This window comes from Leptonychotes weddellii, chromosome 6 (genome assembly GCF_054177405.1).
Source record: "Leptonychotes weddellii isolate Sample4059 chromosome 6, ASM5417740v2, whole genome shotgun sequence".
In the NCBI taxonomy this organism is placed as follows: Eukaryota; Metazoa; Chordata; class Mammalia; order Carnivora; family Phocidae; genus Leptonychotes; species Leptonychotes weddellii.
The window spans coordinates 32,644,970-32,672,878 of NC_138374.1; the positions used below are offsets into that span (position 1 = coordinate 32,644,970).

General features: G+C 40.0%; 1 protein-coding gene and 1 long non-coding RNA gene across 4 annotated transcripts; both read right to left on the bottom strand.

Annotated features, from left to right (window-relative positions):
• Window positions 1–600: 600 nt before the first annotated feature.
• Window positions 601–27,909, bottom strand: RPP30 (ribonuclease P/MRP subunit p30). Of its 3 annotated transcripts, none has more exons than XM_006737918.3 (11): window positions 27,783–27,908; window positions 26,298–26,353; window positions 25,426–25,482; window positions 24,954–25,028; window positions 21,603–21,674; window positions 15,296–15,385; window positions 6,710–6,826; window positions 6,098–6,127; window positions 5,657–5,694; window positions 5,193–5,272; window positions 601–1,484 (listed from the first exon to the last, which is right to left on the bottom strand). In XM_006737918.3, exons 1-11 carry the CDS (start codon window positions 27,862–27,864, stop codon window positions 1,375–1,377), a joined length of 807 nt encoding a protein of 268 aa, XP_006737981.1. In that variant the 5' UTR covers window positions 27,865–27,908; the 3' UTR covers window positions 601–1,374. The 3 variants fall into 3 exon arrangements, with proteins under 3 accessions (XP_006737981.1, XP_030888939.1, XP_081679982.1); XM_031033079.2 differs by lacking the exon at window positions 27,783–27,908 and adding an exon at window positions 27,466–27,731; XM_081823856.1 differs by lacking the exon at window positions 15,296–15,385 and having other exon boundaries at window positions 27,783–27,909.
• LOC145722175 (uncharacterized) lies at window positions 6,835–15,288 on the bottom strand. Its single transcript, XR_014146256.1, has 3 exons — window positions 10,661–15,288; window positions 10,377–10,611; window positions 6,835–7,129 (listed from the first exon to the last, which is right to left on the bottom strand). It is a non-coding gene; the product is annotated as an uncharacterized LOC145722175 (long non-coding RNA).

A 27,909-nucleotide genomic window follows, 5' to 3' on the forward strand; every position in this document is an offset into this window, starting at 1 on the left:
CCTTTCAAAAGCATGAACTTGGATTTCCCGGGAATTCCTTTTTTGTCCTTCATAGTGCAACAGTTTTTGTAACATTTAGTTAACGTATCGTATATAACTTTACAATGCTAACCACAATGGCATAAACAGACTGGTGAATAAACGCACATTAACTGTTGGTGAATCCAGGTGGGCTGAGGGCAGAAGCAAGCTGGTGCTCGAGCAAGTGGCAGACTCACGTGTGGGCTCAGTGGCCACGGCATCATTTTACGGAGGGCACGGAGTCGGTTAATCCATCAAATTGCTCAAGTGGAAGTCAGACAAAAATGCTTTTAGAGCCATCATGCTCAATACATACAATATATAAATATATATATGGACATACATGTGTGTGTGCGTGTGTGTGTGTGAGATATTCTACTGGTGTTTTGCTATGGGTTTTTATCATTTTCAAAACCAGGAGTGGATTTTAAGTTTTATCCAATGTCTTACATCCATTAAAATGATGCTGATTTTTCTCATTTAATAAATATAATAAATAAATATGACTCTCTCTCAGCATGGTGTCCTTTTCCTCACTGAAATTATTTTCTTTATATCAACGTAACATGAATACAGATATTCACAAAAAAGGCTACTTCCATTTATTTTAATGATTCTGCTACTTAAAAAAAAAAATTATTTCCAAAGTTGGTTGAGTACAATGGTTTGATATTTTTAATACTGCTATTAGGAAAATCAATATTAGGTTTTCAGGGACTTCCAACTCAAAGGAGGGAATTCTATTTCAAGAACATCATGGAGGTAAGAACCAGCAAAGGAAGAGGCCACGTGTAATTTTACATGTACTTTCTCTCTCCTTCCACAAATTTTATAGCAATTCTTTTCAGAAAGAACTCTGACTTGATGAATAAAATGAGAGAGGTTTACAACAAAAACAAATCAACTAAAAGCCAACCCCGTAGTATGTCTTAAGAGGCCTCAAAATAACCCCTTTTTGAAAAGTAAGATTAAAAAATAATAAGCCATGTATATCAAGTAAAGCAGAAAAGCATGTATTTTTAAATGAAGAAGAAACATTTTTAAAGAGTCTCCTGAAATATGGAAACATCTTATTCAATTATACCTGCTATTTTATCACTTAACACAAAAAAATAAATAAACTCATTTCTGATTTTCTCTTAAAATATATCTAAATTCATTAAGTGGGCAGTCTTCTTTTTTACTGCTTCACTAGGTTTTGTTACTTTAACGGCTTGAATATAAAATTGTTTTTATAGACTACTGATTTCTAGCTCCAAATGAAAACAGTAAATCATAAAGGTAGTATTTCTATTGTGGCTGATGGACTTTCAAAAGGAAGAAGGGAGTGTTGACAGAGACTGGGGATTCTTCTCAGCCCTCACACTTGGCTTTCTTGCAAGCTGGAAGAGAATCATCATCTGCTTCTGATGGCCGAGGTTTCTTCACTGTGGAAATAATTCCAAAAGCAGTTTTTCTAGTTTCTATAAAACAAACAGGGAAACCATAGGCCTTAAGTTAAGACATGATTTAAAAAGACGTGGTTTAACAAGTATCACCATGTTACTTTGACTTACAACATTAGTAAATGATAAAACCAGAATGAACTGCTATGGATACTGATGTCATTCACTTTTAGTACCTTTTCTTCCCCAACGTATACAAATATTAGTATATTATTTACATCTAATTCATTCTAAAGGGATTACTCAAGGGCAAAACTGCAGGGCAGGTTCTCTCGAATGGTCTGTCCATGGATCTTATGTAGCCAGGGCCCAAGTCACAGACTTTGGTGCAGCAGATGTCTTTTTTTTTTTAAAGATTTTATTTATTTATTTGACAGAGAGAGACACAGCGAGAGGGGGAACACAAGCAGGGGGAGTGGGAGAGGGAGAAGCAGGACCCAGGGATCCCCACCTCGATCCCAGGACCGTGGGATCATGACCTGAGCTGAAGGCAGTCGCTTAACCAACTGAGCCACCCAGGTGCCCCTAGCAGATGTCTTATGTATGGTAGAAAGGCAGATGAATCAAGACAGCCTGGTCAACAGTCAACTGTATCGCTTCCACAGTGATGACGTGTGTTTACTTCATTTTACAGCATGTACCATATCTGGGTCCCTCGCTAGGTCATCTATGTACCTCTGAAGAATCAGTTGTATTGTATTATCAACACCCAGCAATGCCTGGCTATCTAACAGGTGTTCAAAAAATACTTGCTGAGTGAACGAAGAAAATCAAACTCACACATTTATCGATCTCTCCTATACTGGTGACGATGGATAAAGAATGGGAATTACTAGGTGTTAGGTCAGGCTGGCAGCAGAGTTCAACTTAAATCTATCCAATTTCAGCTAAAAATATACTACTGGGCCAGGCACTGTGTCATCTACAGAGGGCACTGAGATGCCTACCACAGAAATAAAAGCACGTTAGGGGCAAATGTAATGGGAATGGAGGCACCCATAAGAAGACACTCTGCCTGGATGAATCAGGAAGGTATCGTAACAGAAGTAACACTAGGAATTCAGAAAAAGGAAAAGAGAGGAGAGGATTCCTTTGCAAGGCATGGAGACAGAAGTAAGAAGAACCTGGTATGTTTGGGGACAATAAACTGGTGTGAAGGAGGAGTGTGAAAAATTTAGGGGGAAATGGGGCTGGAAGGGTAGCTTAAGGTCCATAATGCCATGAAAAGATCCAAATTTAGTCCTTATGAAATAAGAACTAGGGAGGAGAGAGAGGGAGAGATCCATTAGCTACAAAGAAGAGAGAATCAAAAGAACTTTGATAAATATAAATCAGTTAAGATTTGTTTCAATAAAAGCAAAGTCAATTCTAAAGAGTTACGTAAGCATTACCAAGTCTACTAAATCTTTGCCAGTTATTTAGAGTTTTAACTTATAAAAGGGACAAACTTCTCTCAAGGTCATTAAAATGCCAACTTCCTCTGTCCCTTCTCTACAACCTCCTTAGGATTGCTATTCACTGGTTTCTGGAACCCTGAACGGCCACCTAATTCTTTTTTTTTTTTTTTTTTTAAAGATTTTTATTTATTTATTTGACAAAGAGAGAGATAGCAAGAGCAGGAACACAAGCAGGGGGAGTGGGAGAGGGAGAAGCAGGCTTCCTGCCGAGCAGGGAGCCCGATGTGGGACTTGATCCCAGGACCCTGGGATCATGACCTGAGCCGAAGGCAGACGCTTAATGACTGAGCCACCCAGGCGCCCACGGCCACCTAATTCTGATTCCCTATAGCGAGCTTTCCCATGTTGAATGGCAGCTACTACGTGTCCTAAGTCTTCCATTTCCAGGTATCCATTCCAGCACTGCTTTCAACCATTCCACGATAAGGCTTCCAGACTGATAGTACTCCTGCGCACTGCTGTCCTTCTGGAATGGGGCACTCGGGATGATACACAAGCCAGCTGGGACTTCATCAACGCAGACGGTAATGGTGAGACTCTGAATCCCCTTGCTTCAGATTCTTTTATTTCTTCTAGTGTAACCTGCGGCTGAATTCACAATCTTAGGAATCCCCCATACCACAGTCTAACATTGATGCCAATGTCAGCTAAAAGCAGGGTAATTGTAATGTATCCTCCAGATGTGCTGTTAATTCTGCAGGGACAGCAGCCATAAACCAGGACTGTCACACTAGGGGGAAGGTAATGCCACCTAAAATCCACAGGCTTCCTTTAGTTCAGCTTCCATAAAAGCCTAGCTTTACACATATCCTCTGTTGACTAGCTGAGTTTTTTGAAGTCAATGTAGAACTTCATCTTTTTCCCATTACATTTTCTTATTAGTTTCCCTTTTTTGTTTTAGTCTATTTTGGAACACCAATTGTTATCCAAAATCCTGATGACTCCTTATGTTCATTTAAAACAGACAAAAATAATGGCAGAACAACCAAAGCATGAACCAACTATTTCCTAATTTCAAGACAAGTCCTAATTAATTTGGCCATTCCCAGAACTTACGTGATGGGGTCTAGGCTACCTAATACAATTATCTCAAACTAAAAATGTTGAAAACAGAAGCAAAATCATCTAATTTATGGTAAGTCAATACAGGAATCAGTATTGACCTCCCAAGTGGAGATCAGATCATTAAAATCTAGACACAACGCACAAGTCCTCAATAACTCACCTATTCATATGCCAAATAACCTAGTCTACATGTAAGCCCTATTCTGAAGTTTAAATTCGTCTAGGTGATATCAAGTAAACTGCTTCATGACCACTACTGCTATAGCAGTGCTAAAAATCACAGAGAGAACAAAGATAAAACAGCAGATCCAAAGTGTAAATGTTTTTTTGTTTTTTTTAAAAAGGGAAGGAATAGAGACAGTATTATTTATTTATTTGAGAGCGCAAGTGTGTGCAAATACATGTCTTCCAAGATGCCTGTTGCATTCAGGCTACAAGCTGACTCCGTGCTGAGCACAAAGCCTGACGTGGGGCTCGATCCCACAACCCTGAGATCAAGACCTGAGCCAAAACCAAGAGTTGGAAGGACACTTTAACTGACTGAGCCACTCAGGTACCTCTAAATTTTTTTCTTTTAATAAAACCTCATTTTCATTCTCTGAAGTCTTGGCATATCAAATACTTCTAGTTTAATTTTTATCTGATGAATAAGAAGTTCAGTGGCTTCAAGTAGTGGAATTAAGGTGAAGAGGAGATATATGTAAATGAAATGTGAGTAAAAAATATATAGTGTGCACACAGTTGAGCATGTAAACAAAAACAAATGAGAAAAAGGATCACGAGTTGTAATAAATGTGAAAAGATACTATTTGAGTTTGTTAGTTGGGTTCTTAAAATGTATTTGCTGTTTTTGTGTTCCGAATAAACGGCTTAACATCAATTTTTCACATTTCAGTTCTTGCAAACAATGATTTCCGCAGGGGAAGCGTGCCTCTCTGGAGAGGAGGGAGGAGAAAGATAGACAGGGACACACATGCAGAGCTTGGAAGACACGTTCGGCACTCAGTAACGCAGACCATGTTCAGTCCACAGAGTACACAAAGTAAAGCCTGAAGTGAAGGGCAGAGTTAAAACAGGCTGAGCAAAGACGAGCCTGAAGGAGCTTTGCAGAGCAGGTAAAAGTAAACGAGGCTCCATCATCTGATTAAAAAAGGCTGGCTCCTAACATGAGCATTTGGTGTTTTTATTGGAAGAACTTGCTTACCTCCATGTAGAAGCACTGCTCGGCAGTTGGTGGAGACGGCGGCCTTGGCGTCACTTTCAGACAGCCCAAACAGCAGTCCTCTGGTGGGGCCATTAAAGCTTTCAAGCCAGCGTCAGCCAGGGACAGGGGACTAACAGAAACCCAAATGCCAACGCCAGCTCCCCTGGCCACACCAAGAGAGACTCACTCTCCAGCAGTTCTAGCCTGAATGCAACAGGCATCTGTGAAGAGACTCGCTCTAAGCTTTTATGATAGAGAGTCCCTCGTTCCCCTTTTTCTATTTCACCCTTAACCCAGGAAACAAAAGGATGAAGCTCTCTACAACCTATATAATTTGTCCTTGAAATTTTTAATTGGTAAACTCACAGTAAAAGGTTAAAAAAAAATCTTAAACTATAATATCACATCAAATTCCAAGTTTCCTAAAAGAACAATTCAACAACTTCTAACTCAGAAAAGGATACAAGTTTGCCACATCGTATGGGCCTCTTATTTCTAAAGGCTAAAATAAAGTGAACAAAAAATAGATAGGAGAGAAGTTACTCATAACATTTCAATGATTTCATTTGCAGTAAATTAATAGGATGCTTAAGTATCCAAAAATAAAGGAGTCAACCGCATCAATTTAAGTCCTTATAATTTTGATGGTTTCTTTAAGTTTCCAAAAGTTTCTAAAAGAACTCTGAAAGCATTTTGTAATAGCATAAAGAAAAAACTTCACATAAACAAAACCTGCAGCCCAAAAGGAATGGGGACACATTTCACTCTTCAGCACTTGCAATGGGCACAGGCAGTTCAAAATGAAAATATGCAATAAGCATTCATTACTATTAATTTATCCTCTAGAAATGTTTCAAAGTTTTATAACTTGAAGAGTGTAAACAAAGTACTCATGCCAGACTCACCCTTTCTGCAGCACTAGATAGAATCACATTCTGCAAAACAGAAAGTGATCAACATTAATCTCAGATAAATGTAAAAAAAAAAAAAAATTGAAAAGTCTTCTAATACAAATAACCAGTAATCACTTTTTAACATTTAAGGCTCTACAAATACCAACTTCTTTTAAAGATAAGGTAAAGAATCAAAGTCAAAGAAAGACCTTAGGACCAACAGCAGCCTACAGGACAAGAAACAGAGTAAGCCTTCCCACCAGATCTTACAGAAGGTGAATTCGTTTAAAAAACTAGTTGAAAAGGTCATATAATCTTAATTCAACTCACTGATGACAAAAAATTGTTATCTAGACCATTCTTTTCACAGTAGGTAAACTACAAATTCTTTATTGGAAGATAAAGGGTTTCAACAGATCTTCCTCCCCCACCCTTGCATTATTCTTCCTTTGATATTTTTCTTTCCCTTAAAACTTGCAGGGCTCATTGACATGGGAGAATTTGTTTCTGGGCCTCGAGAATGTTCTGCTTTAGGGAAAAGGAATCAGTTAAACAATTCCAGTATATTAATAATAAGAATAAACTGCTAGATTTGAAAAACATCCTGAAATTAGGGAACCATACCTTTCCTTTGCAGACCTGCATCAAATTGAGGGCATTGGAAATTGTGTACCTTCTCATTGTGGAATCTTTGATAGCAGGGCTGTAGACGAGTTCAAAGCCCACACCTCGGTCAATTGCCTTCACAGGAGATAAAGAAAATAAACTGTCAAGGATAAACACACACTGTCCTGCTTTCTTTTCACTAAGATTCTTCCTCATCTCCCTCCTCAACCCCATCACAGACCTCCTGCATGTCAAGGTACAGCCTTAAACAAAGGCAGATTTATGCCCGAATGGCACCATCCACAGGAGAAGGCAGATGTTTGGCTCTCTTTGATCAAGAGTTTATCTTAGCTGTGGGGAAGCTGACTTTATATAAACAGGAATCCTGAGGCAGAGCAAAGTCCCAGTGGGGTGCCAGATGGGCTATTCCTCCATGAACTATTAAAAGGAAAATGGAGATGTGCTCCCTACACTTAGGGTAAACTGCAAACACAGTAAACAAAAAAAAAACAAAACAAAAAATTTGACCCAAGAATGTGAGACAAAGAAATGAAGAGCTGAAAAAAGCTCAAAGAATAGGGTGGGAAAGCCCCTCAGGTGAGTCAATTATTATGTATGTTGAATGAAGGAAGTACCATGTGTCAGGTGCTAAGAGTCTTATGTATATATTTAACCCTTATGATACCTTTATAAGGCACTGTGGCAGAGACTGCTAGCTGCCCCCAATTATCTGTTCTCCCCTTTTTCTTTACTTCTAGGGGCCCTGAGCTTTGGCTGGGCTCAGGGATCGAAGAAGCCTGGGCTCTTAACTATTTTGCCCAGCTCACCAGACAAGCTTGGTCTTTTACATGAGAAAAAGAAACTTCTTTCCTACTTAATACATTTTTAATAGGTAGGCATCCACAGGTAAGAAAACAGCCTGGCAGGGGTGGAGAGAGAACTGAAAGCCACCACTACACTGTCCATCTTTTCTGATGAGCAACTCTGGATCTTCATCCATTCACAAGATATGTGTTCAGGCAACTATGTGTGGGAATGGTGAGCAAAAGCTGACATGGATCCTCCCTTTTCAGAGCTTATAGTTTACTCTAGGGGGATTATCAAATAACTACACAAAAACCTAACACTTCAACTGTGGTAAGTGCTATCAAGGAGAAGTTTAGGAGTGGATGACGAAAGAACTGAGTAAACCGTAGAGAAAGGAGCATTTTCTGAGGGAGGAGTACAGGGAGAGGCTCTGGGGTTGGAGGGAGTGTGGGAGCATGGAGAGAAGGTCATGGGCTGGGGAAGACAGAGTGAGGGGGCGCCCTGAGGTTAAGGACAGTGGGAACAGCCACCGTGCAGGTCTTTAGGACTGCAGGCAGACTCAGCAGTGAGAAGCATCTGAAGGATGCTAGCATGGCAGGGCCAAGTCCCTTGGTTGCAGTGGTCTTCTGAATGAACAAAGGAAGGACGGCAGGCACAAACCGGGCAGCGCCTGGCAAATGAGTTTCTATTACCCAGAGGATGAGCTGGGAGTGGTCAGCTGTGGCTGCTGGAGGTCTACTTCTGAATGTTCGCAGGGAACGGAAAAACCGGTCTTCTTCCAGAACTGGCAGCCCACCTTGATTTAATTCAGGTGTACATGGAAGGCTCCTACTTTCCCTCCCTGAACAGAGACTTCCTTTCTCCCATCCCCTAATCCTCCCTTCATTAACTTCCTCTTGCCTTAAGGCTCTGAGATTTTATTACAGATTTCCTTACATATCTGATATTAGCTTAGTTAAAATTTACATGAGATTTTCCATACTGCCATCTTCCCTGACGACTTTTTCCCACCTCTAATCCTTGGGCTTGTGTTGATTCTTTCTGGGAATGGTGTCTGTGATGATACTCTCTGTGCCACAGTTAAGTGTGCACGTCCGTCTCCCTGCCTGTCTTATGCACTGCTTGAGAGCTGGTGTCATGGTATTTCTTCATAACACACAACTGCCTTTTATGCAAAAAGTGTTTAATATATTTATATTCTGAGTAGATAAATAGTAGCTTATAGAAAAGAGGTTATGTAATAATGCTTTCTATAAGCTAAATAGTAGCTTATAGAAAAAAGCTTATGTAATAATGCAGATTATTCCTGTAAAAGTAACCAGGATGAACATGGCTAATTATTCAACCAAAACACTTCCTTCAGCCATAGTCTCAACTATTCCCTTGGCTACTTCTCTTACCAAAACTACTAATTAGTCAAAGAAGCTGACATTTTTTTCTTCATCCTTCTATTTGCTGAACTAAAACACAAGGCAGTAGGATGGAGAAGAGGGGAAATAAAAGATGTGGATGGAAAAAAAAAAAGATGTGGATGATACACAGAACTGGGGGACCAGGTCAGAAAGTATTCCTAATTGTATCTAAAATTTTAGCCCCCTCTGGGGATGAGATCAAAATAAAAACTCTCTTTTGGGGGGGGGAGGAGGGAAGACAATCATCAGCTTAATTAGCCTTTAAGAAAAAAGTTCTGATTTTGCACTTAGTACATTAATCAAGTTCACTTTTAAATAGCTAAGAAAAGTCTGAGACAGAGAAATTATACATAATGTGCTACTGCAGTTTGTGAATATTTCTTTCATAATACTACACTTTACATTTTTAGATGGATAAAATACAGACTCATTACCTGGGCCTGCTTCTAAGACCATGCTAATGTAAATTGCCTTAAGTTCCTCAAATGATTGTTCCTAACAGCCTCTTCATAAAGAATGACAGTGTCTGCCTGATTGGTTTTTGTTCACATCTCTGACCAAGGTTCTGGAATAGGCAGATGATCAGATTTCTATACTAATGAGAAATAACAGTCATAATGATGCTATAAACCAAGGGCAGGTGTGTGATATTTGAATCAAGAAAAACTGGTGGTAAAATTCCAAGAACTAAGCAAAGCTTAAGATGATAGGAAGAAAATAGAGAGTTGATTACCAGGACAATATACAGATTCTCTGTTAATTTCATAAAAATTCTTTACTGAGTTCAAAAGTTTTCAACACCCTTTTGTGTACCATTATCTAAGACAGGTAATTTGTTCATATAATTCACAAACGAAAGTAACATAAGAAAGCAATAAAAAGTCTTGTATCTCTGCTCCCATCTGCCCCATCCCCACCTCCCACAATTATTTCTATTAATTTCTGTGTCTTCTTCCAGAGTGTCTTCATACAAACACAAGTAAATATGAGTATATGTTATTTTTCCTCTTTCTTACCCCAAAGGTAGCCCACCATATTCTTGCTCTGACTCGAGGGCGTTTTATAGCGGCAGAGTATTTCACTGTAGAGCTATGGCGTGTAATTAACCACGCCTCTACCGGTAGACTTTGGGTTGTTTCAATATATCTGTAGAATAAACACTCAGGTGGGACTGCTGGGTATTATGGGTTGAATTGTGTCCCCCCTTCCCACCCTCCTGAAAGGTATGTTGAAGTCCTAACCCTCAGTACCTCAGAATGTGACCTTACTTGGAAACAAGGTTGTTGCAGATATAATTAGTTAAGATGAGGTCACTGGAGTAAGGTGGGCCCCTGATCCCAAGACTGGTGTCCTTACAACATGACAACCACGTGAAGACACAGAGACACACAGGTAGAACACACCGCGAGGCAAAGCCAGAGACCGTGGAGTCACACAGCTGCATGCCAAGGAGCCCCAAAGATTACCGGCAAACCAGAAGCCAAGAAGAGGCAGAGAAGGTTTCTCCTCCAGGTTTCAGAGGGAGCATGATCCTGATGATATCCTGATTTCAGACTTCTAGGCTCCAGAAGTGTGAGACAATAAACTGCTGTTGTTTTAAGCCACCCAGTTTGTGGTGCTTTGTTATGGCAGCCCCGGGAAACTCACACGCAAGGTCAGAAGGGAAGGCAGCTGTAATTTGGATGGTTGTTGCCAAATTACCTTTTGATGGTTGTTGCAGCTGTAATTTGGATGGTTGTTGCCAAATTACCTTTTGATGGAAATTAATAGAAATTACCTGTCTTAGATCACAGCTACCCACTTCCCCGTAGGGATCGTTCCAATGTACACTGTTACAGCAATGTAGGAGGATGCCTGCTTCCCCGCAACCTTATGGCAGAGCATATCATCAAACTCCCGGGTTTGTGCCAATCAGGTGCTTTTAATGTGATTTTTTCCTATTACGATGAATTTAAGTATCTTTCACTTTTGAGGGCCATTTGTATTTCCTTTTTAGTGAAATGTCTTTTCACATTCTTAATCCATTTTTGGGCGATTGTTCATTTGTGTTTTTTAGCTTCTCATTTTCAAAGTCCAGAGTGCTAACCATTACACTATGGGGCCACCTTTTTAGCTTCTCATTTTCTAGGAGCTCTTTATACATTAGGGAGATTAGCCTTTTACCTTCGATATATGTGAAAATATTTTCACTTTCTGGTTTTTTTGCCACACAAAAATTGTTGATACCAGTAAGTGTCCTAGCACTGGTCTAAGCACTGGATCGATAAAGCACTCAATACATTCAGGGTCACAATATGTGTGATGAAAAATAAAGTTTATAACGCACTCACACCCAACTCAAGTATATATGGCATGATTCCTGGAACAACTTCACTGCTTCAGACACTATTTACTGGACATTTCTCGGTGGGGACTAATTGGACCATGAAGACAGAAATGGATTACAGTTAAAGGAAGTGCTGAGAGGAAAACATCAGGGAGCAAAACACATATAAGCACTGAAATAACTCCATAAACTTGAAGTCATTGTTGAATGGCAATAACACTGGAAAAAAAATCAAAGGGAAGGCAAAGATACGTGCTGCTTAAAAAAAATTCTTCTCAAAACCTGAACTCCTAAAGATCACGTTTTGAAATATGAAATTATTCTATGCTTAACAAAGAGCTCTGCTGTAAAGTAATTTTAAATAGCATTTTCCAGTGGGAAATGACGGTGGATTCAGAATCAGAGCTTGAGCACAATTCCCAAGTAAACTTTTGAGAGAAGTGTGAGCCACAAACTACCTGAGTCTCGTTTCCTTATCTGCCTAATGGAGATACTTCACACCTACCCACCCTACAGCTGCTGGGCTGCGGCAGGTGAGAAAGTGCCTAAACCATAAAATAAGTAATGAGAAGTCACCTGGCTGTCTAAGAAGATGAGTTGAATTCAATTTTTTGAAATCCAACTATCACATGATAAAGTTGTGATTTCCTACAAGTTACTTAGACGCCAGAAGAATTTTGTAGGAGATTTTAGAGGGAATTACATAACTGATATTATGGTGCCCTAAGCACGTGGTGAAGATAAGTAAGGGGATGCCAGCAGTAAGTTGTACAAATGGAGTGCTCTGGGGTGCTGGAGCTCCTGGGCCCTCCTTCATAACCCCAACCGTCGTCGTCTTCTAGCTTTATTGAAGAATAACTGACAAATATCATTGTACATATTTAAAGTATACAACACAATGATTTGATACACATATACATCGTGGAATGATTACTAAGATCCACATAATTTGCACATACATTACCTGACATAGTTAATGTAGTAAAAAATTTTTTTTCTTTCTTTTTTTTTTTTGGTGAGAATGCTTAGGATCTATTCTCAACAACTTTCAAGTACACAACACCGTACTAACTACAGTCATGCGAGTACATCAGATCCTCAGAAGTTATTCTTCTTATAACTGGAAATTTGTACCCTCCAACCTATCACGCCAACCTTTTGAGCTGATGACTGTCACATGGCTTAAGGCCTCTAGGTAGAAGACTAATGAATTAAGTATCTTAATGATTTTGCTTTTCACCACCACAAAAGGATACCAATCCTATTCAAATTAAGATCTGTGCCCAATAAAGTGATCCTTATAAAGTCAACCTATCAACTTTTCATGGCCAAAGACAAGTTTACTCTCAAATCCAAAGAAGCATGCAAGGACAGGGACTTAAGACTTAACAGTTACCCACATTTACCACATGTTCTATACTTTCATGGTGAATATATTTCCATTTTTTAATAGAAACTAAATGTAAAATCATATAGCTCCGTATCTAGAATAGATATTATTAGATACAAATACATACATATCATACAACTCTTATTTGCCCTGAACAATAAGCTAGCTACCTCTTATGTTTCCAGCTTTCTCTTTCAAATGAAAAATGGGTGGTGAATACATACTTTTGTGCTTCCTGACCAATTCACACCACAGCCTACTTCCACACTAGATGAAGACTAAAAATAATCTTGCACAGCCTTTCCTTCCACTCCATCATCTAGTTTTTATTAAACAACATATGTAAAATGTTCACACCAGATTTTTAAAAAAGCAGACACTGTGTTAAATACTGCCTATCCTTCTCACTTGTCAAATTTTTACTTTTCAGAATTCTTAAATTGAAATATATGGGAATTAAGCCAAAAATATCCATCAAACAGCAGTTTTCCTGAACCTACAGATGGAACTCGAGCGTGGGTGGTCCTACTGCCACTGTTCCCATGCCATCCTCCTCACGCTGCCCCAGTGCCCCACTTCCCTCCCTGCCCACGCTTGCCACCAGACCCTGACAGCCAGCTAAAGACTGATGACAAGCAGGATTTGGCCATGTTCCCCAAGCTGCACCTTGATATGCTAAATTAGACATATATCCATTCAACTGACAAATTCTAAGGAGCATCCATTGCAGGCGAAATTTTGGGGTAATTAAAAAGGCCCAACCCTTAGTTGGTGCACTCTAGAAGCTCACAGTCTGGGTTGAACGGTGGGGCACATTCATAAGGAACCGAATGAAAGCCCTTGCCAGAACAGCCACTGAGAAGCCTACCACTGCTGTAGGACATGAGGAATTATGTGCTGTGCACTGCTGTCCGTCCATTCCATGGACTTGGCCTTAGCACCACGGGGTACCATCTTGTCCCAACCAAGGACACAGTACCGTATGTGGGTTTACTCAGGCAAAGAAGTCTAGAAAATGGCCTTCCTTATTCATTAAGACAAAGAGAAAGGTAAAAAAGTTGCAAGCTGAATGGTAATTTACAGAGTGGCTGCACCATCTAACTCCAGAAACCGGATTGGTAGTTGGAGGTTGGTAAAAAGCCTTGGCAAACTTCTAGAGACAGAGACTGCTACCTCTGGAGAGGAACAATATTTGAGGCCAACGAGACCACCATCACCTTGGGTACTGTATTAGTTTGTGCCTTTTATCGCAGGTAGCTGGAGCATCTCAGGCATCTCTTTTGACAGGGTACCAACCAGAACTGTCCCCACCCTGTGACTGATGAGCTGAATGGCTTCTCCTTGCTAGCCTGCATTTTACCACATTGCAGAGGTGAGCTGCTAAAAACAACACAGATCTCCAACTCGAAAATATGATGATTCAGGGTTTTTTTTAGGGTTTATTTACTCATTTGTAAGTACCAGCAAGAACATGGGCAACAATGACTTGAGCTTAATAAATATTGCTTTATGTTCAGTAGCACTCTATATTTATCAGGAAAGAGCTGGTTTAGTTTTCCCTTTATATACGTGACTTTAAAATTTTGACTGCTTTTCAAGTTCTTTAGTAGCGTATTTTTAGGGGTGGAACATAAGCCAACTTAAATTTTTCCACACGGATTCAATTTTTGCACACCACACAGATCAATGTTCTCCTCTGTGTCCCCCTATTCTTGGCATCGAGCCAATTCCTCAGCAGCAGTGACAGCGAAAGAAAGCTCGAGGAAGCTGTGATTCCACGAGACAGAAGAGGGGAGGGATCGATCTGGAAAAAGTACATAAGTCTTTAATTTTCCAATTCTGACAGGATTGGGTTTGGAATCTGGACTGTCTGTGAGACCCTCTGTCTCCTTCGAGAGGAATTCTTGAGAAGGGGAGACAGGTTTGGAAGCCGCTCTTCTCAAACGGCATCCTAACCCTTCCCCTGGACCTGGCCGCCTGACAGCCGCTGAGGTGCAGCCCTCCCACCTTTTGGATGGAAGAAGACCGGCAAGAAGGCGTGACAGATGGAAGACAAGGGGTAGCGAAAAACAAGAGAAACTATGTAGAAAGGTAGTAAGAAGACTTCTGTGGCAGAAGCAGGAAGAAAAACTTCCCTGAACACATGGCCACCTTCTGAGGTTATTATAAAAGTCACCCTGGGCTTTTGTGCTTTTATGTGAACCAGTGGGCTTCAGGGCTTCATCTTGCTTGGACCTCATCCAATGGGCTTTCCGCGCCCGGCTCCTTCAGTGAACTTCCGGTCCACCCGAGCTCGCTGGTGCCTCAGGAACCCTCTGTATTTTTTCTCCTACTTCTTCTTTCTCAACTGCCCTATCCCCTTACTGTTCAATGCTCAGGCTCTAAGTGTCTGTCGTTATGGCTATCCTTTTAAGAAATATCCTTCATAAACTCTGGCTTCTAAGGCCTTTTAAAAACATCTTAATAATTTACTGGATAGTTTTTGTTTTAAGATCCTTTTCTACCTTTAGTCAGCTTTCAAAAATGAAATCCTCTTTTCTAAACTGCCTATTTATCACCTAGCCTTTGGTTTTTCCTTCTAAAGAACACTAGGTCCTTTTGCCCCTTTTCCAGTTTGTTAGTGTGGGTTTGCAGAGATTCACATATAGAAGGGAAAGTACAACACTTACCACATTAATAGGGGGTCTTTTGAAGTAAAATGGTAGTTTCTCTGTTACAGTTATACAGACTAAATCCACATCTAAATGTGTACAAGCAACCTGTCAAGAAGAAAGAAAACCAGGTAAAGTCAAAAGAAAAAATGGCACACATTAAGAATGGGAGGAAAAAAAAAAAAAAAAAAGAATGGGAGATATAGTCAAACCTGATTTAAAGAGATACAGGTATGGTTCAGTCCAAAGGCATCATAATGGTGCTGAAATATATCTGTCAATGATTAGCCATTCCTTCACATTTGGTTTGAATGGTTTAACTGTAACCTAGCTGGAGCACAGTGATATGTCCACGGATCATCCCACCAGACAGAGGCTGGAGACCCTCGAACTCCTGATCTGCTACATAAGGATGGCATGCTAAGAGAGGCTCAGTTTCCGGAAGGCTACATCAGATTGTTCCAGAAAGAGGCAACCAACTGTTCTGAAATCCAGGAAGAAAAATAAGCCAAAGGAATATGTGCATGGTCCATTTATTCCACAGATTATTTATTTTTGTGCCAGGAATTGTCCCTGGCCTGTGGCTCCTATCAGACTACTGAGGGGCTAGAAGAATACTGACATGGCCCTACTGACAGCAATTTTGTTCCAACTAGAAGAGAAACAGTCTATGTAAGTGGTCAAAGCAGAGCTGTTACAAATCAAATGATAGTGAACGCATTTTTCAACTTTTAAGTTCCCTTGCCTTTGTTCTAATTTTTGTTCTTGCTTATTGATCAATACTTTGCATTTACTTCCAAGAGGTTTGAAGTGGCTTACAAAAACAAAACAAAACAAAAACATACTTTGCATTTACTTCCAAAAGAGGTTTGCATTTACTTCCAAAAGAGGTTTGAAGTGGCTTACAAAAACAAAACAAAACAAAAACATACAAAAGAAAATAAATAGATAAGGAAAACAGGATAAATGGAAAATCAGGGAAGCAAAATAAAGCTGGGGAAAGATTACGAGCATAAGAGTACAGGCCAAAACCACTGCTAAAAGATGCATATCTGGCTCTGATTTGGCCGTTAGTTGATTTCCGGTGACAGAAAGAACTGGCTGTTTTGTACCGTATTACAAACAAGCCTTACTGACAATGCTGGCGTACACAGGCTTGATGACAAGCTCAAAATGCCAGGTTGGCTCTGCGGGCAAAGCAACCTCAGTGCTATGGCCAGAGTGGGGGGGCAGAGCAAAGGAAGGGGGTAAAGAGCAGGCAATAATATGACCCATATGATCAACCTGGACTTGTAGCAGTGACAGGAATGTCCCATCTTGCCTCTCTTCTTCAGAATTCCCACTTTGGTCATTCCTACTCCCACTCAGGGCTTTAGGAAGCAAGCAGTGATCAGAGGCTGCCTGGCTTTAGACAGTCATAGTAACTTAGTAAGCCTGGAAAGTAACGCTGTTTTGGCAGAAACACTTGGCTCATAAAGAATCTGCCCCATCCCAACTACTACCGCTGTCCACCTCATAAAAGACTCATTGAAAATTTGGTAAGAATGGATGAAAAGCTCTGAATAGAAGATATAACAAGTTCAGCTTCCGGTCACCATTTTTAAGCTATCAGAATAGCAAAGATCCAAAAGTTCAGTAATCCACTGCTAACAAGAGAATGAACAAACAGGCACTCACAGGGTCTTTAAATCAGTACAGGGTCTTGAAAAGCATTTTAGCAACAGGCATCAAAATTTTAAATGCACACATCAGCAATTTTGCCTGTAGGAATGTATCCTGTAGAAGAGCCTCTAGAAACACATTCTATAGCCTTATACCTAACAAATGCTCAAGAATATTAGTGCGAGGACAGTCACTGCAATACCAATCACAAAAGTTTAGATACAACTAAATATCCCTTTATTTTGCTTCAATAAATTATAGTCCCTTTATACAACGGAATATGAGGACTCCTTCAAGGGAATGACGTATATCTCTAATTGGTATTATGGAACCATACATACTGTTAGGTGAAAAAAAAAGCACGGTGTTAGAAGGAAGGATGGAGGGAGGAAGAGGGGAATGAAGGAAGGAAGGGGTACGTAAATAATTACTGCCAAGAAGATACACAAAAACTGTTAGTAGTGATTGCCTCTGGAGAAAAGGGAGAGCTTCAGGTGGGAAGAAAGTGTACTTTTCAATGCACACCGCTTTGTACTGTTTAAACTTATTATCATTGTTTTTCACTTAAAAAAAAGCAGATTCATTTTTTAAAAGTCCGTTAAGCATTCTTCCCCAGAATAAAGCTAAATTAGGTTACTTTTTAACTAATGTATTGCTCATTTTCTCCCTCTTATATAACAGCAGCTAATTAAAAACTATCCCTTGTGTTAAGTACACATATTATAATAAACGTTCAGTTACAAAGGACAGCTCCCCTTGGCTCCCTCTGACACCTCAAACTTAAAATGTCTCAAACTGAATTCTTTTGTTATTCAACTTTTTATTAATCCAAATGTTTAATTGATACATTTAGAGAACTATAAAATAACAGCTAATTTTACATTATAGTGATATACTCTCTAAATCACTAAAACAGAATAAATTATGTTCAAATAATATTTGCAGTTAAGAACCTGAATATAGTGGCTTTGCCAAGTTGCGTATGAATTCCTATGAACTGTTCGTCACTTTTTTTTGGCCAAGGACTCCTATGAGGATTTAAGGAAGGCATATTCCCCAAACTGCATATACCCACAAATACATTTACTTTTCATTCTATGGAACTGGGGGAACAGGAGGGTAGGGGTTCAGTCTCTCCCAAGTCCCCTTCATGGGTGTAAGGTTAATACATGTTTGTACTTTATGACAAATAATAAGCAAGGGAGAGCCAGACTTACCCAGAGAAAAGAGAGATGGACATAAACAGTGCCTCTCAATCTGAAGTGTGTGTATATAAACTCCTGAAGAATTTATTTAAAATGGAAATTATCAGGCCTTACTCCCAGTGATAAATTCAGGAATAAGTAGGGCCTAATAACCTGCATTTGAAGGAACAGCCCTGTCTGGTGGAGCCAGACCACAGCTTGAGGAGCACTGCCTTGAAAGGTACTCCCCCTCCTCAAGAGCCTCAGGTGTTACGAGCATATTCTACAACAGTGCTCTTCAAAGGCTAAGGATATGGATTTTGAAAGGAAGAAAACAGACCTTCTATTTCCATTTATTTTTTAATTCATTCTCTTAAAATTTGTTTTGTGTGTGTATATTATTTCAAAAATCACATTGATATACTGGAACATACACATAATTTATAAGAAAATAAACAATGTACTGGGGATAAAAGCTCAATATTTTTTAAAATTGATAGAGTACAAAATCAAGTACTTTGAAGACCACTGGACTAAATAACTTGAATTCTCCTCACCCTGTTCAGTCGCTTTAAATCCCTAAATGGGAGCAACTAACTCAGAAGTTCCCGAAGCTTCTATGTAATTGTGTCTGCCAAATTCCACGCCATCTCTCATCCCAAGAAGTCCTGGCTAAAGGACTCCCCTTACAGTCTTTTATCTCTGCCTTATCCCCTGGGGTAACTTTGGGGAGGGAGGGTTTATCCATGAGACATCTTCCAGATACTCCGAATGGAAAATCGTATGTTATTTCCCATGGAAACAATGCCATTTAAGGTGGTTAGATTTTAAACTACTAACTGTTAACATATGTGTGTGTGTGTATGTTTTTATGACTCATTTTAGAGACCTTAGTTTTAGAATATCACCTCTACAGGGATGCTTGCTTAAATTCTAGATAATCTACTTAAGAACCAAACAAATAAAATCACTTATAGAATACAACCTGCTAAGCAACACAATGCTTGCATTTGACCCAGTTCCAAACCATTATATACTTGTAAAACCTTTATGAAAACCTTTATGATTAAAAAAAAAGTCTTTTAAAATTGATTTTCTATAGAAAACTGGGACAGTGCTAACTTTAACTGCATCTTAATGAATGGGAAAGATCTGGACAGATAAGAGGAAGATGTTCCAATTTTAAAAACTGTTTTCATGTAATTTTTGAGTATATCTGCATAGTCAATTCCAAACAAATACCTTGTATGTTATTTACAGCTTTATTCCATCTTCCGGAGTGTTTCTGACAGTTCTACCCACCATATAAAGCATGTGTTCACGCTTTTGAATTCACACTTTTGAATAATCTGAGTAAAACAAATACAGCTGACCCATGAACAACATAGGGGTGAGGGATGCCAAGCCCCCACTCAGTCAAAAATCCACGTATAACTTCTGATTCCCCAAAAACTTAATTTCTGTTGACCAGAAGCCTTACCGATAATAGAAACAGCTAATGAACACGTTTGTATGTAATATGTATTATACACCGTATTCTTACAAGAAAGTAAGCTAGACAACAAGTTATTAAGAAAATCGTAAAGAAAATACATTTATAGTACTGTACTATATTTACTGAAAAAAAATCTGCATAAAAGTGGACCTGTGCAGTTCAAGCCCATGTTGTTTAAGGGTCAACTGTAATAAGATAAAATCGCTAAGTGAAATTTTAATGTATTCTAAAACCCAAAAGTCCTGGCTCTACTCCACACTACCTGAGATTTAAAGCAAATCATTTAGCCTAAGTCTCAACTTTCTCTTCTAAAAAATGAGGGTAATAAAGTGTATCTGTCCTGTTTATTCACAGGATTGTTGTGTTAAAGATAATAAATATGTAGAAGTCTTTGGAAGGATATATAAATGTATGCCTCCCCACCATGTTATAGGACTATGGAAAAGTAAATTGTGTGCACTTCAGAATCAATTAAAAAAATAAATGGGCAACAAAAAATTAGGTACATGCCAACTTTCACTCTACATTATAATTGAGTTGCTATTACTTAGTAAGAAAACTAAGTATACTAAAGTTTTGGTATAAGAAAACTAAAATCTTTTGCTATTTAATGAACTTCGATATGCTCATATTCCTCCTTAGGGTTTCAACACTGAATGAGAATGTCCTGTGACACTTGGAAAAAAAAAAACAGATACTCTAACAACCCCAAACCTAATGGATCCGAATCTCTAGTGGTAAAGACCTGAATGTGCCTGATTTTTGAAAGTCCCATAGGAGCTTCTGATAACTGAGAACCACTTGATCCTACTAACCTTTTTCTGAAACAAAATTCTCGAGAATTACTATAACTGAGCATTTTATGAAAGGCGTCACCAAATTAAAAAAAATGCATAGATAATTTGTGCTATCTCCTTGAAGTAATATAAACAATTAAGAATTGATAGTTGCTCTAAAAACTAAATTTAATCACACATTAGCCTCCTTAGTCAACAGCGCCATCTACTGGGTAAACTTAAAGAAAATCATCCTATAATTTTAGAACCGATTTTGCTTAAAAATGAACTCGGCTATAAAATTAAAACATCAAAGACCAGTACATTGTTTTTTTCTGCAGTATCCATTTGGTGGATAGAGTTTTGGTAGATGGCTATTTTCTTGAATCAAGATAAAAACAACATTCAGAACTTTCTAAAAGTAGCTGTGCCTATTCTACACAGTAAAACATTCCTGAAAAACTGTATTACCGTTGATTTTTTTTTCTTTCCTGTCATCATTTAAAATGCGCAGAGTGAAAAAAATAAAATACCCAGTGTGTTCTGTCTCAACTTGACAAAACGAACATACATGTTCAACAACTTTCCCTCCTGAAAAGTCATGGAAATGGCAATTTTAAAAATACAAAAGGAATTAAACTCATAAAAGCTCAAGGAACACAAAGGGCAATAGTATCAGCAGATAGCTGATTCTGAAGAACTTCTGGAAGACTAAAGGCTGACATGATCATGCTGGCATATGGACCACACCTCAGAGCATGCAAAGGAGAAAGCCAAACCAGAGAGATCTTTTATGCCACAGCAGAACTTTGCACCTTTCTTCCCTCACAGGCAGCAGTGAATAGTATGAAGGGCAGAAACTGAAGTGATTTCAGAGCTTTGAAGGAGACAGACCAACATTTATTTAAGAGACGTTTCAAATGAATGAATGAATAAGTGAATGAAGCAGAGATAAAGAAACAGAAAAAAAACCTGAGAGACTCTTTCAATCTGAGCCCATGAAATATCCAGCAAGATGAGTAAAACAAAACAAAACAAAACAACACATGCCATCGAAGCATCCCCTCGTGAAATTCCAGAATCCCAAGTATACATGAAAAATCTTAAAAGTTTCCAGATGGAGTGAAACAGGTCACGTGCAAAAGCAGAACATCAGACTTCTTATATAAAATAATAAATACTATTTTCTTTCCCTATCTGTTACTTACATGAAAAAGTTTTTCTGTCTTTGGAAAAACTGCAATGATATCGTACAGCCGGACCCTTGAAGACGTTGCTCTCTGGCAATACAAAAAGAACGTTATTGTACAGTAACAAAGAGTGCACACGTGGAATTCTGACTCGTGGTCTAGCTGCACTTATTTTAATCACATAACATTTCTTACATGCCATTTCTGCTTCGCTTTGTATGTGGACAGAAAAGCCCACCTAAGCACATGAGGTTTCAGATCCCACCTATCACCCTCCTTCCCACATTGTTACCCTTTAACTCTGTACCAAACTGTGCTTGAGATGTAAAAATCAAATTGGATAGTTCGTGCTCTTACAAGTGAGTGGAGGAGGTTGCCAGATATTTACTGAGCACCTACTCTTTTAAGGCATGTGTCTGGGCTTTCAATGGATCTCACCATTTTTTTGTGAGACAAGAAATACACATACTAAGCATGATACGATTAGGTTCACAATAAGAATACTGTTAAATATAAATTAAAATACTAGATGTGCAAGAAAATACCTGACAGTCCTCTGACAGCAGGAAAGGGATAGATCAGTTAAAGAGTTATTGCTTAAAAATGAAAATCTCGAACTTAATACCATATGTGTATGTGTATGAAAAGGCTGGGAAACTAAGAATCTGAGCCCTGAATATGGGGTTCGCACTGCACAGGTCCACCCATACATGGATTTTTTTTTTTTTTTAATAAATCTAGTACAGTACTATAAATATATTCTCTTTCTTGTGATTTTCTTTTAAAGATTTCATTTATTCATTTGACAGAGATAGACACAGCGAGAGAGGGAACACAAGCAGGGGGAGTAGGAGAGGGGGAAGCAGGCCTCCCGCAGAGCGAGGAGCCCGATGCGGGGCTCGATCCCAGGACCCTGGTATCATGACCTGAGCTGAAGGCAGACGCTTAACGACTGAGCAACCCAGGCGCCCCTCTTGTGATTTTCTTAATAACATTTTCTTTCCTCAAGCTTACTTTATTGTAAGAATATAGTATGTAAGACATAGAACATACAAAATGTGTGTTAATCAACTGTTTATATTATCAGTGAGGCTTCTGGTCAACCGTGAAGCTGTTAGTAGTGAAGTTTTTGGGGAGTCAAAAGTTATACATGAATACTTAACTACATGGGGTAGGGGTGGGGGTGTCTCTGAATGATGGGATAATATGCGATATTTCTTCTTTGCCTGTTTGCACCTTTAAAGTTTTTACCTCTTATCTTGTAAAAAGAAAAGGCATTCTAAAAATCAGAGGAGGAAGCAGGCAGGAAGGGCTGCTGGGCAGACACGCTGACACAGGGCAGGCTTCAGGTCTTAGAAAAGTTAGGACCTAGCATTCTGTGCCCTCTGCTTGCCCACTCCCAATTGGAAAGGGGACAAAAAGGGTCCACCAGGATCCTCATGATAAAAAGAGAAAATGAACATCTTTGTGACCCATCAAAAGTGAGCTCTACCTGGGCCCAGAGAACCAGAACCCTGCCTTGCAGTTGTATAAAATACCAGAATTGGGCTTTCCATTTTTTTTAAGCAATGCTAATCGTTGTAAAGGAGGCCAGCCTTTCCTTGGTGATTCCTGTTCTATGGCAGAGGAGTCCACTCCAGCTCAAGATAAAACTGCTCACGTTCTCAGGGATCTCGCTTTCTCCCTCCTTGACTAGATCCTTCCCATCGGCAGGCATACTCCTCTCTCCCACCTACCAAAACCCAGACAGCAGGTTCTCATCCACAAACCTCTCTGTGCCTTCTGCTCCCCTATGGAGTCAACTTCTCAAGCAAAGTCAGTGTCACACACTGTCTGCATTTCCTCACATCCCTACCATTTCCATGGAGATGGTTTTTGTTAAGGCAACCAATGACTCCCTTGTCAATATTTGAAGACATGTTTGAGCCCCTCTCCTGCTGGACTACTCGGGCTCACTGATCCTGCTGACCCTTCCTCACGTTTCCCTTCTCCCTTTCCTCCTTGTTTTCCTATTTCTCACTGTCCCGCCTCAGTCTCCAGTCCTAGCTCCCCCTTCTCTACTCCACCATTAAATGCTGAAGTTCCTCAGAACTCTGTCCTAGAACTTCTCTTCACATGTCGCGCATGAACCAGGGATTCTCATCCATTGCCATGACTTCATTTATTCTCTACAGAGAGACAGCTTCCAAATCAGTATCTTTAATCAGACCACTATTCTGGGGGCCACACCCCTTTTTCCAACTGCCCATTTGACAACTCCACTGGAACCCTCACAATAACCCCATAACCCAAACACGGTGTCCTCAAACCTGCTCCTCTTTGTATGTCCCACCTCAGGAAAAAGTGCCACCATCTACCTAGCAGGCTGATCAGGCCGTGCCAGGGAGTAGTCATACTACATCCAATCAACCATCAAATCCTGTCAATCCTCTGCCTTCCATCAAGCCTCTCAAATCCCCTCAGCCCCTCTGATCCAGTCTCTATAATGCAAACATCATAATTTCACTCCCTCAGTTAAAACTTTCAAGGGATTCCAACTGCTCACCCAGACCTATCTCCCTAACCTCATCCCAGGTTAGCCAGCTCACGAGGCTCAGCCCTATTGGTGTTTCATTTCCCAGAAAACGCCATGTTTTTCTGGGACCCAGGACCTGTGTCTAATCCATCCTGTCTGTGGGAACACTCTCTTCTGCTCAACACCTATATAACACTTACTGATTCTTCTGGCCCCAGGTGGAACATCAACTTCCTTAGGTTGGGCCCCCGATACATATTCTCAGAGCATCCTTTATTTACTACCTCCAACTTTTCAAATATTCCTCACATTCTTAATTATCTGTTTAGTGCTTGTCTTGTCAATTAAACTATAACCTTCCTAAGTTCAACAATTCTGTCTGTATTATTCACAGCAATATCCCTAGCACCCACCTTATGTCTGGTTCATGTAAGTTCAATGAATAACAGTTGTCAAAGGATTCTTTAACTATGGTATCCCTATATATGTGCCAAGAGTAGAAGAGACTGTTATGCTATGTGAATTCTGAGGATAGGGAGAGTAGGCAGGTATCATATCTGGGAGCAAGGGATTTAAGAAGGGGGTGAGGTTCAGGGTGCCTGGGTGGCTCAGTCGGTCAAGCATCTGCCTTCGGCTCAGGTCATGATCCCGGGGTCCTGCGATCAAGCCCCACATCGGGCTCCCTGCTCAGCGGGGAGCCTGCTTCTCCCTCTCTCTCTGCCTGCCACTCCCCTTGCTTGTGCTCTCTGTCAAGTAAATAAATAAAATCTTAAAAAAAAAAAAAGTAGGGAGTAAGGTTAAACATTAACCAGTACAACAACTTATAAGGCCAAAAAGAAGAAAAAATAACTTACCAAAACATTGCAGTGAGATGGATCTGAAACGATAATCGTCAGTCTAGTTAAGACTTTGATCGGTCTTGATTTTCCCTATAAACAAAAACATTCTATCAAAAAAGTTCAAAATGCCAATGACTGATTTTCCTCTTTACTAGTGGAAAGTAGTCATTAAAAGGTGCCAGCAATAAAGGATATGACTATCAGTAAAAGCTGGTCTTCATTCTCAAGGAATTTATAATATAATTAGCAAAATAAAAATGTACACGTGTTAAACTACATAACAAGATTATTTAAAGGTTACAGGATTTCAGGAAAAAAGATCATCAAAGAAGTACTGAATTGATAGTAAGAGAATGCTTCATGGAAGAGTTGAGTCTTGTGGAAAAGCAAGACTGGTAGAGGAAGGAACAGTGCAGGTTAGAGAACCCTACATAAAATTGGGCATATTTGAATAGGTATTATGGTTCTTAAACAACAAAATACCCACCTGTACAATTGGCAAAGTCGTAAAGAGTTCAGAAATAGCTACCGGTTTTTCAATTTCCTACAAAAAACAATAAACAGTCACCCTAGATTGTACATGTTAAAGGAATGAAGCGTAATGGAAAACTTACAAGGGGTTTTCAGAAAAGTTAATTTCTGATATACAGAAACACTAAGTAAGTTTTGTTTTGTTTTTTTAGATTTTATTTTTTATTTATTTGACAGAGAGAGAGACAGTGAGAGAGGGAACAGAAGCAGGGGGAGTGGGAGAGGGAGAAGTAGGCTTCCCGCTGAGCAGGAAGCCCCATGTGGGGCTTGATCCCAGGACCCTGGGATCATGACCTGAGCCAAAGGCAGACACTTAACGACTAAGCCACCCAGGCGCCCCAACACTAAATAAGTTTTTTAAAAAAGGAAGAAAGCTGGAGATCAAAGAAGCAGTTGGGAACATCAATGGATAGGAGTGATGAAAAATAGTTTTTAGATTGAAATAATCTAAAAGGTACAGTTGTTGGTCTGAAGAGAAATATACACATTTATGAGCATGTTTAAGAGGGGAATCAATTAGTAATGAGTCCACGTCAGTAAAATAAAAAGGACTAAATACTGTGATTACAATTCAGTCAATAACAATGTACTTCTAGAAATTATTGAAAGTTATTTAATTAACATCAGTTCAACTTTAAGAATCCTACCATGCCCTAGTACTTCACAAAAAACTTTGCATTGACTCAGTTGTTAACATGTAAAATAAGATAGTACACAAGAGGGTGCATTTAAGAAATATGCTCATCTGTAGCTTCCACATTACCAATATAAACAAAGAAAGACAACTGTAAATGCTGGTTATTATTAACTTCAGAAATTGTTTTTTACCTGTTTCTTTTCCTTAAATTCGACAACATGATTGATGGCAACAACTGAATAGCCAACTGAAAAGAAAAATTGAACATTCTTGTTAAACGTAACGTCTTTCCTGTACACATAGGCTCAGCTCAATTCATGTCAAGATTAGGGGTCAGTAGGAACAGCGGTTGTGGGTATGGGCTCTGATGTCAGACCGCCTGCTTTCAAATCTAAGTATTACCACTTACAAGTTACTTAACTTCAAGCTTCAGGTTCTTCAACTGTCAAATGGTGTTAACAGAACTTAGCTCACACAACTGTCATGAGAAATAAATAAGATAATAAGCATAGGATGATTTAGAGCAGCGCCTGGCACAGAGGCAGGGCTCTGTTTAACCTCTGTGATGTATTATTAGTACGATACCTTTTTTCTCGCTCATTTCTTTTGCTTTTTACCCTTTCTACTTCCTTAAGAGGCCCCTTTCCTAGGTAGAAATGGAGTAATCACTCCCTCACACCACTGCTCACTTCTCCTTTCCAGCTGCCCACCATCAGTAGATTGTGAACTCTCTGAGTCCAGGGCCTTGCTTTATCAGACTCAATACAGCATTGTTCTGGACGTTTGGACTACCGAAAATAATGACTCCTATCTTTAAGTTACTTAAATACCAATGGGGACGGCAGGATACTAGTATTAAAAGATAATGCATATTAATGCCAAAAGAATGGTTCTCTCTCTCTCTCATCAGTTTGTTTGATTTCCTTCTTTCCTCCCCGACCCCCAAATAGTTAATGAGCATCCATTACTTGACAGGCTCCATAGAAACCTCCTTATTTTTAAACTTCGCTATCCCCACACTTTACAGTGGAAGGAAGAAGACAACAGTCATGATTAAATCCAATAATTAAAGAGGGTCTTCTCTCTCAAGGTTTTTGCTTCCCTTGGATTCAAATATGAGTGACATTCGAGCACTCTGGCCATGCTGCTTCCCTCCCACCCGCCTAGTACGTCTTCCCTCTTCCCCCTACCTCCCCTTCTTCTTACTAATATTATTCCCACAATGTCACCCTCACGTCCCTCTCCCCCTTCTTTGAATTCCCACAGCATTCCCCGTCTGTGCTCAATTCCCCGAATTGCTCTGATACTGCTGTAAGGCAGAAAGGGGTGATACTGAAAGCCCTGGCGTGGGAGACTTACACACTTGGAAGCCCTGCCTTCTGCCATCCATCAGCTGTGGGGATCCATGCAAATCCCCCATCCTCTCAGAGCCTCAGTTTTTTTCAATTTGCGTGGGAGAAGGAGCTGGAGCGGGTAAGAGCTCCCAAGTGCCTTCGAGTTTCCCGCGCCCGGGATCAGAGCAACACCGTGGCAGCATCAGCTACCGGGGACATCCCCGAGATCCCAGGAAACCTGGACGAGGACAGGCCCTGGAGTCCCTTCTGAACGTGGCCCGATGGTCTGGGGGACAGCGAGGCTGGGCAGGCACCGCGGGCCGCAAAGCCGGGGAGACTCACGGTGAGCGGCGTTCTCTACCAGCCCGCGAAGCGCCTTCAGGTCGGAACCCGCTCGCAGGTCCAAATCCGCGAATACAGCCATGCTGAAATCACATGACCGTCGTGCGCCCGTCTGCGCAGCCGCACG